Source organism: Triticum dicoccoides, chromosome 3A (genome assembly GCF_002162155.2).
Source record: "Triticum dicoccoides isolate Atlit2015 ecotype Zavitan chromosome 3A, WEW_v2.0, whole genome shotgun sequence".
NCBI lineage: Eukaryota > Viridiplantae > Streptophyta > Magnoliopsida > Poales > Poaceae > Triticum > Triticum dicoccoides.
Window position 1 is genome coordinate 746,482,267 of NC_041384.1, and position 12,912 is coordinate 746,495,178.

At 42.4% G+C, this 12,912-nt stretch overlaps 1 protein-coding gene across 1 annotated transcript; it reads left to right on the forward strand.

The window, feature by feature from the left end:
- The first annotated feature begins 373 nt into the window (after window positions 1-373).
- Window positions 374-4,055, forward strand: LOC119270651 (uridylate kinase-like). Its single transcript, XM_037552683.1, has 7 exons — window positions 374-646; window positions 1,114-1,261; window positions 1,345-1,398; window positions 1,655-1,746; window positions 2,398-2,624; window positions 3,385-3,561; window positions 3,638-4,055. Exons 1-7 carry the CDS (start codon window positions 429-431, stop codon window positions 3,793-3,795), a joined length of 1,074 nt encoding a protein of 357 aa, XP_037408580.1. The 5' UTR covers window positions 374-428; the 3' UTR covers window positions 3,796-4,055.
- Window positions 4,056-12,912: the final 8,857 nt, after the last annotated feature.

The window sequence follows — 12,912 nt, forward strand, 5'->3', positions numbered from 1 at the left end:
TGGGAGATGTGAGTGTGTTATACCTCAGCATGTTAACCGGCGTGTCAAGCGCCAGATAGGAACTGGCATAAAAACCAGTAGAGGAAATAGCTGCCGTGCCCGTCGAGGAAGAATCACGTATATAAATTTCAAGCATAACTCCCATGACAAAAATTATTTTTAGCTGTAAGAGATAAGTTTTTTTTAGCAAAAGACAGAAGTTTTTCTGAAACAGAAAAATCCGTGGCGTTTGGGCCTTGCTGGGCGCTGGGCCGCTCTCTTGGCCCGTCAACGGTCCAGCTGGCCCGGCTCCGACCCCGGCGAAAGCGAAGGCACGCACGGGCACGGACCGCTATCCGATTCCGTCCGGTTCAAAAAAATATCTCTCGCTCGCTCGCGTGGAGCAATTCCCATTCCCATTCCCATCCTCCTCACTCCCTCCGGCCACCATGGCGGCCGCCGCCGGCGTGCCCCCCTCCTCCCTCCTCCGCCTGCGCCTGCCCTCGCCCCAGCCCGCTGCCTCCCTGCCCTCCTCCTCTCCGGCGTTGCTCCGGCGCCGCCCCCTCCTCTCCCTCGCCGCCGCGCCCTCGCGCGCCTCCGTCATCGCCGCCGCAGCCGCCGCCGACTCCAGCAACGGCAACGGCAACGGCTCATACTCCGGTAACGGGTACGCGGCCCCGCCATCCCTCGCGCGGTTTGTTTTTCCATTGTTTTCCCGGCAAGGCCGCGCACTCTGGCCTAATGTCGCCGTGGCGAGTGCGCCGGCGGGGTGTTCGACGGAATGCATCCGCGTCGTGCCTGTTCCTCTGGAGAGTCGAGGCCGGATAAGTTAGCTGTAGCGGACGGTGTCACTGATAGGCTACATATTGTACTAGATAATATCAGTAGCGGTCAGGCCCCTGAATCGACGGTGTGGAATCATGCTCGCGGCCATCCAGAGGCAGCTTATCTGGGTCGGTAGTGGCCTCCTACACACATATCAATTGCGCTGTATTTGTTGTCAATATGGCATATCAATTGCGACTTCTCTCTAGGTCCTGATGCAATTAGCTGCTTGCCTGTCGATTTCATTCGGTTGAAGCACTTTCATGTTTAACACTTTCATGATGCACCCTGCCCTCTTTCATTTGACAGAAGTCAGGCGTCACTGATGCCACAGTTCAGCGGCCTTATGCTTGATGAAAGCTCCAGGTCTAAAAGGCCGTATAAATGGCAAAGGGTTTTGCTAAAGGTTAGCGGCGAAGCGCTTGCCGGAGATCATACAGAAAACATTGACCCAAAGGTGAGGCTTCTTTTTGGTGCTGTATGTTTCAATTTAAACGGTTCATGTGTGTGTACATCATGTAATTATGTGGTCTGCTGCAGGTTACAATGGCAATTGCAAGAGAGGTTGCTTCCGTCACCAAACTAGGCGTAGAGGTGTGCCATCCGTGCTGCCTTCATTTTTTTGCTGGTTATTTATTGGATTACGTTTATGAACAATGAAACTACTTCGTTCCAAATAGATAGACTGAAACCAAATGAAGTGAATTTGGGGTGTTTCGGTCTGATGGTATTAATTCAACACTTCAATTGCAATGCATTCCAAGCCAGAGTTCTCATGTTATGTGTATATGTTTCTCTTGTCTTCTCTAGTAGAATGTGCTGTATACATTTAAAAGGAGAGTAATTGCAGGTTGCTATTGTTGTTGGTGGTGGCAATATCTTCCGTGGGGCCTCTTGGGCTGGATGTAGTGGTCTTGACCGCTCCTCTGCAGATTACATCGGGTATGAATCATACTCCATGTCTGTTGTAAACTGCAGTATTAAATAATTATATCAACCTCTGGTCAGCTGCCAAATAGCCTAGAAAAGAAGTTCAAATGCCATGAGATGTGCTATGAGCTCGAGCCATGCAATATCAACACATTTTGGTAGGAGCAGAGCATGCTTGTTATTTAATTCGTGCCAACTATTTGGCCAGTTTAATGTTTGTTCTATTATGGTTCATTGTGCCCATTATGGAAGCACATTTATATCTGCTAGAACAAGAATTTCATTTCAATAATCAACTGAATGTAACTATAATTGCATCTTACAAACCATAATTCATGCCAACTTTTTGGCTAGTATAATATTTGTAGCATCATGGTCACCGTACCCATCACGTAAGCACATCCTAGGTATTTCCATTGACTAATTAACTTAACTGAGTGTAACTATAATTGCATCTTACAAACCATTTAGTCCATGACTATATATTGTCTACATTTTTGTGCAAACTCAAGGCCACCTGTAATTTATAACCTAGTTTCTGTCCATTATTATTTTTGTTACAAAGACATTTATTGTTAAGTAACCACATGATTTGTCGTTATAATAAATAATTTGGGGCTGAATTTGATCGTGCAACCTTTTTCCTGCTTTCCCCCAATTCAGTATGATGGCCACTGTGATGAATGCAATATTTCTTCAAGCAACAATGGAGAGCATTGGGATACCGACCCGTGTCCAAACTGCATTCCGTATTTCAGAAGTTGCAGAACCATACATACGCCGAAGAGCAATCAGACATTTAGAGAAAGGAAGAGTTGTTATATTTGCTGCTGGGACAGGGAACCCATTCTTTACAACTGATACAGCTGCTGCTCTCCGTTGTGCAGAAAGTGAGTTTGTCCTTAATCTTCGCTATGCAGTATGAACCGCTTTAATCATTAAAAGTTGGAGAAATTTCTTTCACATGGAAAAACTGGTGCTTATGAATGGTTCTTGATAGTCCAGTGTCTTCTGGTGCCATAGGTTTAGCTACATATATGTAATACCGTGAAACATTCAGTGTATTTTTTGCATCTTATTAATTGTCATGCTCCTTGCAATTGTGGGTAATGGGACTACATGATTACCCACATAAGCACTCCACTGAGTTTATTTGATGATGTATTAAGTATATTAAGTATTAATGAAGATCCCTGTGCGTATTAAGTTGAAAATGAAAAATGACAGTCCAACAATTAGGTTAGAGAAACAATGCATCTATTTAAGCTGGTTTCTTGTTCTAGCTTCAATTTTTCTGGGACAGTTATAGTGTATTTACCTTTTTTTAATTAATTAGTGAATAGCAGTATGGTTACAATCATGGTCAACTTGGCCCAGCACGCAGGCCAGCACAACGTTTAGCAAAAAAACAACCACACAGTACAGATCTACAATACTGTGCTAACCCATGGGCAACACTGTTGGCCTCTAGTTATAGTGTGTTTACTAATTTCTTTACATAAACAGTGATAAATCACAATCTGTGTTGTGCCTATAGAAACATATTATTATGAGGTATATGCTATTTTTGAAATGAACAGTACTGTTTGAATAGTAACTTTTGTCTTTGTTTATTTTGCCTTGACCATTCGTCTTGTATTATGTGTATAGTCAATGCAGAGGTAGTGCTCAAGGCAACAAATGTTGATGGTGTGTATGATGCGAACCCCAAGCATAACCCAAATGCCCGCATTCTTGAGACAGTGAGCTATAACGAGGTTATCTCAAGAGACCTCTCAGTAATGGACATGACTGCCGTCACACTATGCCAAGAGAACAACATTCCTGGTACGGTGGATATCGGTTTCTGAGGCCTCTTACTGTTTCCGATCGTCGATTTTAATCTTGGTGCTTAATTTTGCAGTTGTCGTGTTCAACCTCCAAAACACTGGCAACATCGCGAAAGCCATCGTCGGCGAGAAGGTCGGTACCTTCATAGGCTGCACAAGGAATCTGGAATATCGCGAAAGCACGGAGGGTTCACTTGATCAAGAAGACAAGGTCTTGGTCAGTGAGTGGTGAATCCAAGAGCTGTCTGTCTCTCTAGCTGGATCATAGAATAGATTAGCTATCCAAGTAGTACCGGTTTAATTGTAATACTCGAAGAAGAGAAACCACTGTGGACATAAAAATTCGCAGAAAACTGCTGCTATGCTGTGTATGATAGAATGTAGGAGTAGTCTCCTGTGGCATGTATGGTGGCTGAACCTAAATAATACTTCTATTGCTCCTGATGGTATTGGTGAGCAACAGAAGGTGAGGGTTTCTAGCCTGTTTTCCTCCGAAAATGCCTGATGGCGCTCGAGCTGCATGGAGCTCGGTATCTGGGCCACCAACATGCTTCGTGATCAGGCCATAGATCATATTTATTGCATGTATTCAGGTTGTCAGTAATATATTTTATGTCGTATTCAGCAACAGTGTGCAGTGCACCGCACTTGTACAAGTACGCAAGCTCATCCCAAGTCCTTGCTGTACATGCACGGCATATGCGTCACGTGCCAATCAGTGCGGCGATGTTCCTTTGGTGTGCAAGCACATCAACACATCAGAAAAAAAAAGAGCTCTACATATGCACTTTCCTTCGATTTTTTTTCCGCAATTTTCTTTTAAAATTTGTTCGGGTAGTTGGACTAAAAAAATTCAGACTTTCTGGAATGATCATGATGATCTGCATAGAAAATACGAAATGATCAGCGAAGCACAGAAAATATAGTGTTTTCATGAGCGAACAACTTTTATATATGTTTTTTGTACTCGTGTAAAACTAACAAATGTTGTTGGCAATTCGCCGTTCAGCCGGCATCCGTGTGTAAAATTGTGAATTTCATGTTGACCGGTAGCATCATTTGCACCGGGGGCACCACATATGTTCCATGCATCGGAAAGTATCTTAGTGCATCTTGAGATTTGATGCCGTCGGTGATGCCACTTAAATTATCGTCCTCTAACAAGCAGGAAAATTACAAAAAGAAAATTGAAATTCAGATAGGACTCGCCACATAACTATACTACACGTCAAGTTTTCATATTCATATTAGAAGCACACATGTAAAATTCATTTTCTCAAATACGCACGAGAGTGCATATCGTATATTAAAGGGGAGAAAAAGGTACAGAAACCCAACCACTTTAGCGGGAGTTGATCACATGGTAGCCCACCCGCTATCGGGCGACTCATACGATTTAGAGAACTCTTCGGATAAACCCACCTAGACAGTACATGTAAAATTCCTGTACGGTGAACAATTTTTTTTTTTGCTGGTTTGAGCTACTACCATGAACCGTACATGTAAAATTCATGTACGACGAACAAAAAAATGTTAGTCATGTATTTTATAATTTTGTGTCGTGCACATTTACAAAATGTTCAACGTGTATTTAAAAATGGTCATTGTATTCTTAAAAATTGTTAACTGAATATTTAAAAAACGTATGCCATGTATCTAGAAATTTTTTAGCGTGTATTTTAAAAAGTTTTCATCGTGTACTTTAATAATATTTGACCAAATTTTCAAAATTGCATAATTTTGTATAAATACGCGAATACTTTTATTCTTGCAATATAGAACTAATTATTTTTTCTTCAAAAATTTATATTCCCTCCGTTTCTAAATATTTGTCTTTTTTGAGATTTCAAATGGAATACCACATACGGATGTATATAGACATATTTTAGAGTATGCCTAGATTCACTCATTTTGCTTCGTATGTAGTCACTCATTGAAATCTCTAGAAAGGCAAATATTTAGAAACGAAGGGAGTATGTGGGAAAGAAGTTTTTTCATGCACATTTTTTTTAATCGTGCACACATACACATGTGGTGTGCTACCAGAAATAGAAACAACGCCAACTTAAAAAAACAGAAACAACTTATGGTGTGCTAGTTTCTTTTTACCTTCGTATGGTGTGCTATTAGCATAATAGTTTTTTATTTTCAAGTATTTCGTGGTAGTTAGGTGCTGACTAGGCAACTAGTGCGCCAGTCAAGCAGATGTGCAGCGCGGCGAACAACAACGAAATGTAAGCGAGCCCTTCATACCAGCTTTAAATGCCCCCAGGAGGCACATAGTGTTCTTTCAATCATACAACCCACCCGCAATCCATGTAGAAAGCTAACATACTACTCCACGGCACCTCTGTATTTTCTGCTGACTGGCGCCAGTATACAACTGAAAATCCACTATACACACATCCCGAAAGACGAACAACTGGCTGAGATTCCGAGCTTCATGGTGCTCGTCCTCCAAAACGCTCCTCTTGTTTTCCTCTCTATTTTCTTTACTGGAAAATTTTTGCGAGGTCCAAACAGTATATTTTATTTTTAAAAACGTAGATAATATTTACAAGATCAAGAGCAATGCCATTTGATATTACATATGTGCCCTCAAATGTGCCGTCCATGTGTGACTCGCATGTGGGCCTAAGAAAAGAGAATGCCCAATGTTTGTGGTGGTACAATACCATGGAGGGAGTACAAAATTTGGACTTACGGGAGAATCTGCAAAGTACCATGGAGCACATGTCTGTTTTCCAATACCCACATCTTTTTGGAAGTAGTAATTAACAAGTTGCCCAAAAGTAAATGTAATTTTCAGTAGAAAACGTACATGACATTTGACATTTTAAGCATTTCTTGTGCCAGTGAGGTGGTTCCATCAGTCACGGTATAACTTCCTACAGTATTCTACCTTGACTCTAATCTAAAAGGAGTAAAGAAAGATTCCCTTGGAGAAAAAAACACTTAACACAAAGGTTCAGTGAGGGGGAAGATGCGATTTCAAACTTCGGAAAAGAAAAAGAAAAAGTTGAGTGCTAAAGTGGACAGGGTTCTCCTTTATAAGATTCAAAAACAGTAAATGCAGTAAATGCTTGAAAGTAATAACATACACTTTTTGTTGTGAAATAATAATTCTAAAATATGAAACAAAGGACATCTCGCAATAATATCGTTTCTTTCCCTCCACATGGGTGATAATCTATTCACTACACTATGGTGGGTGGAGATATCAACCCTAGTCAGCGCCTGTGAGATGATTTCACGTGACACAAAAAGATGCATTAACTCTTCATGACAAGGCATCATACGAAACACCCATATCGATTTCACGAGTCAATGCATTGTTTTCATAGGACCCACATAACTTCATTAACCTAATGCATCTTCATCGTTCATTCCACCCTCGATAGTCCAATAGGACCAAAGATAAAACTCCCCTCCCCTGAAGGACAAAATTTATAATCTATATGCCATAACTTTGGAACTGGTGGAAGAGACAATGTGGTTTCAAAATTCTGAAAAAAAAAAGCCACGTGGTAATGTGGATATGTTCTCTATTCGACATTTTTTTGTGAAGGTAGTAACATCTACTTCTATAGCAAAAATAGATTTAAAATATGAAACAAAGGTCATATCACAGCAATCATTCCTATCTCTCCAGATGGGTGGTGATATATTCACTACACCATGGTAGGTGAAGCTACCAAACATAGGATTTGTAGGTGCTCACAAGATAATTTCATGTGACCCATAAAGGCACATTAACTCGATGCAACAAGGCATTGTGCCAAATGATAATCATTTCACGTGCGGGGCTTATCCGTACAATCTGCATAACTTCATTAACCTCATGTTTTTCATTGTCCAAAACAGACCATACTGCATTATTCTACGCTCCAACAATAGTCTAAGAGGACCCAAATAATACTCATGTCCTTTGAAGAGACAAGTTCTAAACTATATGCCATAATTTGGTACTAACCGAATTTGTAAGCAAGACTATGTGATTTCAAAACAGTAGAAATAAAAATAAAGCCACATGATAATGTGGATGAGGTTTTGTTTTTCAAAAGATTGAGATCTATTTACTATGCTGCAGTAGGTGAACATATCAACCCTAGGATTTTATCAGCACTCGCATGATGACATCTACGATCACTAGTAGAAAACAGGGTTTTGGTCCAGGCCGGGTCAGCCAATTAGTCCCGGTTCAGTCCAGAACCGGGACCAATGTGGGCATTGGTCCTGGTTCGTGAGCCCAGGGGGCCGGCTGGGCCACGTGGGCCATAGGTCCCGGTTCATCTGGACCTTTTGGTCCCGGTTGGTGGGATGAACCGAGACCAATGGGCCTCGCTCCTGGCCCACCACCATTGGTCCCGGTTCGTGGCTTGAACCGGGACCAAAGGCTCCCCTTTAGTCCCGGCTCATGTCACCAACCGGGACCAATGAGGTCCCTATATATACCCCTCGCTCGTGAGCAGAGCACCCCAGTGCTCTGTTTTTCTCTGACCGAGGGGGAGAGGGCTTTGTGGTGCTCTAGCTCACCTCCTATGCACATGAGGTGTTCGATGGAATGCCCGAGCCACACTACTTAAGCTTTCTCCTCTCGAAGCTCGACCTCCAAGCTCCATTTTCCTCGAGATTTTTCTAGATTTAGCGGTCCGTCACGCCCCGTCCCCGTCTTCACCGCCGTCGATCACCCGCGCCGATCTCATCACCGACACCACCGTGGTGAGCCTCTTGTTCTTATCTTCTTTCTGAAAGGAAAAATATTCTTACTTGTATGTTTAGATAGATACTTGTATCATTTTCTTACATTTATTATTGCATCTTATATAGTGCGATGGTTTTGGTATCCGCCCCCGTCGGCCCTCGTCCTGTCTATGATTCGGATGTGCTATGTATATTATCTTTATAACTATTGGTTCATTTATTGTTTATGAAAATTATGCCGACCAACGTGACATAGATTTTATTTATCTAGGATGTATGTGAATCGGAAATGCCAACCGACCCTATTGTCGAGAGGTTAAATTTAGTTGAAGAAGAAAACAATTTGTTGAAGGAAAAAATAAAAAAAATGAGGAGGAGAAGATGATATTGGAGTTGCATGTTGCGGATGTCGTCGATGATCACAAGATCAAGATGGATGCAATGCGCTTGAAGATTAGAAAGATTAGAAAATATGCCATTCATACCGAGGCTTGGTATCATTATGTCGTTGGATCAATTGTTACCTTGGTTGCGATTATGATCGCATTTGTTTTCGCATTGAAATGTTTTACATAGTTTCAATGTATGGTTTAATTAATTAGATGCTCTGGAGAGCTATATGTTGTTAGATGAGAACTATGTATGCACTTTGGTTTTAATGTGATGATGAACTTCTATTAATTTGGACACTTAATTATATATAATGCACGCAGATGAACCAGCAATGGATGTACGGTGACAGACACACCCGCGAGTACATTAAGGGCGTGCATGAGTTTCTCGATGCGGCTGAGGCAAACAAGCAGAATGGTTTTATGTGTTGTCCATGCACTGAATGTGGGAATACGAGGTCTTACTCTAACCGGAAAATCCTTCACTCCCACCTGCTTTACAAGGGTTTCATGCCACACTATAATGTTTGGACGAGGCACGAGAAATAGGGGTTATGATGGAAGAATGCGAAGAAGAAGACTACGATGACAACTATGTGCCCCCCGAATACGGTGATGCTGCAACGGGGGGAGCTGGTGAAGATCAAGAGTAACCAGACGATGTGCCCAATGAGGCTGCAACGGGTGAAGCTGCTGAAGATCAAGAGGAACCAAACAATGTGTCCGATGATGATGATCTCCGCCGGGTCATTGTCGATGCAAGGACGCAATGCGAAAGTCAAAAGGAGAAGCTGAAGTTCGATCGCATGTTAGACGATCACAAAAAAGGGTTATACCCCAATTGCGAAGATGGCAACACAAAGCTCGGTACCGTACTGGAATTGCTGCAGTGGAAGGCAGAGAATGCTGTGGCTGACAAAGGATTTGAGAAGCTACTGAAAATATTGAAGAAGAAGCTTCCAAAGGATAACGAATTGCCCGACAGTACATACGCAGCAAAGAAGGTCGTATGCCCTCTAGGATTGGAGGTGGAGAAGATACATGCATGCCCTAATGACTGCATCCTCTACCGCGGTGCATACAAGGATATGAATGCATGCCCAGTATGCGGTGCATTGCGGTATAAGATCAGATGAGATGACCCTGGTGATGTTGATGGCGAGCCCCCCAGGAAGAGAGTTCCTGCGAAGGTGATGTGGTATGCTCCTATAATACCACGGTTGAAACGTCTGTTCAAAAACGAAGAGCATGCCAAGTTGATGCGATGGCACAGTGAGAACCGAAAGAAAGATGGGAAGTTGAGAGCACCCGCTGACGGGTCGAAGTGGAGAAAAATTGAGAAAAAGTACTGGGATGAGTTTGCAAAGGACCCAAGGAATGTATGGTTTGCTTTAAGCGCGGATGGCATTAATCCTTTCGGGGAGCAGAGCAGCAATCACAACACCTGGCCCGTGACTCTATGTATGTATAACCTTCCTCCTTGGATGTGCATGAAGCGGAAGTTCATTATGATGCCAGTTCTCATCCAAGGCCCTAAGCAACCCGGCAACGAAATTGATGTGTACCTAAGGCCATTAGTTGAAGAACTTTTACAGCTGTGGAATGAAAACAGTGTACGTACGTGGGATGAGCACAAACAGGAGGTTAACCTTAAGGCGTTGCTGTTCATGACCATCAACGATTGGCCCGCACTCAGTAACCTTTCAGGATAGACAAACAAAGGATACTACGCATGCACGCACTGTTTAGATGACACTGAAAGTATATACCTGGACAAATGAAGGAAGAATGTGTACCTGGGCCATCGTCGATTTCTTCCGACCAACCATCAATGTCGAAAGAAAGGCAAGCATTTCAAAGGCGAGGCAGATCACCGGAAGAAGCCCGCCATGCGCACCGGTGATCACGTGCTTGCTATGGTCAATGATTTACACTACGTAATCTTTGGAAAGGGTCCCGGTGGACTAGCTGTTCTGAATGACGCTGAGGGACACGCACCTATGTGGAAGAAGAAATCTATATTTTGGGACCTACCCTACTGGAAAGACCTAGAGGTCCGCTCCTCAATCGACGTGATGCACGTGACGAAGAACCTTTGCGTGAACCTGCTAGGCTTCTTGGGCGTGTATGAGAAGACAAAAGATACACCTGAGGCACGGGAGGACCTGCAACGTTTGCACGAAAAACACGGCATGCCTCCGAAGTAGTATAAAGGTCCTGCCAGCTACGCTCTTACAAAAGAAGAGAAAGAAATCTTCTTTGAATGCCTGCTCAGTATGAAGGTCACGACTGGCTTCTCGTCGAATATAAAGGGAATAATAAATATGCCAGAGAAAAAGTTTCAGAACCTAAAGTCTCATGACTGCCACGTGATTATGACGCAACTGCTTCCGGTTGCATTGAGGGGGCTTCAATCGGAAAATGTCCGATTAGCCATTGTGAAGCTATGTGCAATCCTCAATGCAATCTCTCAGAAGGTGATCGGTCCAGAAATCGTACCAAGGCTAAGGAGTGATGTGGCGCAATGTCTTGTCAGTTTCGAGCTGGTGTTCCCACCATCCTTCTTCAATATCATGACGCATGTCCTAGTTCATGTAGTCGACGAGATTGTCATCCTAGGGCCCGTATTTCTACACAATATGTTCCCCTTTGAGAGGTTCATGGGAGTCCTAAAGAAATATGTCCGTAACCGCGCTAGGCCAGAAGGAAGCATCTCCATGGGCCACCAAACAGAGGATGTTATCGGGTTTTGTGTTGACTTCATTCCTGGCCTTAAGAAGATAGGTCTCCCTAAATCGCGGTATGAGGGGAGACTGTCTGGAAAAGGCACTCTTGGAAGAGACTCAATAATATGCAGGGACGGATATTCTTGGTCTCAAGCACACTACACAGTTCTATAGAACTCTACCTTGGTGACCCCGTATGTCGATGAACACAAGAACAGTCTGCGCTCCAAACACCCGGAGCAGTGCGACGACTGGATTACATGTGAACACATCAGGACTTTCAGCAGTTGGTTGGAAACACGTCTCAGAGGTGACAACACTGTTTGTGATGAGTTGTACTTGTTGTCCAGGGGACCATCTTTGACTGTATTGACTTACAAAGGATACGAGATAAATGGGAATACATTTTACACGATCGCCCAAGATCAAAAGAGCACCAACCAAAACAGCGGTGTCCGCTTTGATGCAGCAACCGAGAGCGGAAAGGACACATATTATGGTTACATAGTGGACATATGGGAACTTGACTACGGACCTGATTTTAAGGTCCCTTTGTTTAAGTGCAAATGGGTCAATCTGTTAGGCGGCAGGGTACAGGTAGACCCACAGTACGGAATGACAACAGTGGATCTGAAAAATCTTGGGTACACTGATGAACCGTTCGTCCTAGCCAATGATGTGGCACAGGTTATCTATGTGAAGGACATGTCTACCAAACCGAGAAAAAGAAAACATAAGGAAGCGAATACATCATACGATGAGCCAAAGCGCCACATAGTTCTTTCAGGAAAAAGGGACATCCTGGGAGTGGACGGCAAGACAGACATGTCTGAAGATTATGAAAAGTTTCATGAAATTCCTCCCTTCAATGTCAAGGCTGACCCAAGCATCCTGATAAACAATGAAGATTATCCATGGTTACGACGCAATAAGCAAATGACACAAGGGAAGAAAAAGTGAAGACTTTCTCCCGCAACTATTATGATGATACCATGCCAACTTTGTAACACACGAACATGCTACCATTGTCCGTTTTGTACATGCACATGCTATGTGGGTGAAATTATGATACCATCCCAACTTTCAACTTTTTGAGAGTTCATTTGAAAGTGATTGTCCATTTTGTACACGAAGTGCATCAAGTTTTCTCTATAAGCGCATCTATTCTCAATTTTTTTAGTAAGTTAATTACAAACTTGTGATTCAAACAATTTTCAAAGAATTCAAATTTTAACTATTCAAATTTGAAAACTAATGTCACTAACAGAAAGTTTATAATTTTTCTAAAACTAATGGCACTAACAGAAAGTTTATAATTTTGCTAACCTAAAAGCAAACAAAATTAAAAATTAAAGCAAAAAACAAAAGAAATAAATAATGCAAAAAAACAAATCAAAAAAACAGGAAAAAACTATTTTTATAGTAAAGTTAATCACAAAATAAAATAAATAAAGCAACAAGAAAACAAAAAAACTAAAAAAGTGTTTTCAAATTTGAAAACTAATGGCACTAACAGAAAGTTTATAA

Bases quoted from the DNA above. Each gene is read 5' to 3' on its own strand.
- LOC119270651 (XM_037552683.1), top strand. From the start codon at position 429: ATGGCGGCCGCCGCCGGCGTGCCCCCCTCCTCCCTCCTCCGCCTGCGC. The intron at 1,262-1,344 runs GTGAGGCTTCTT...GGTCTGCTGCAG, and splicing joins CAGAAAACATTGACCCAAAG to GTTACAATGGCAATTGCAAG. The intron at 2,625-3,384 runs GTGAGTTTGTCC...TTATGTGTATAG, and splicing joins TGCTCTCCGTTGTGCAGAAA to TCAATGCAGAGGTAGTGCTC.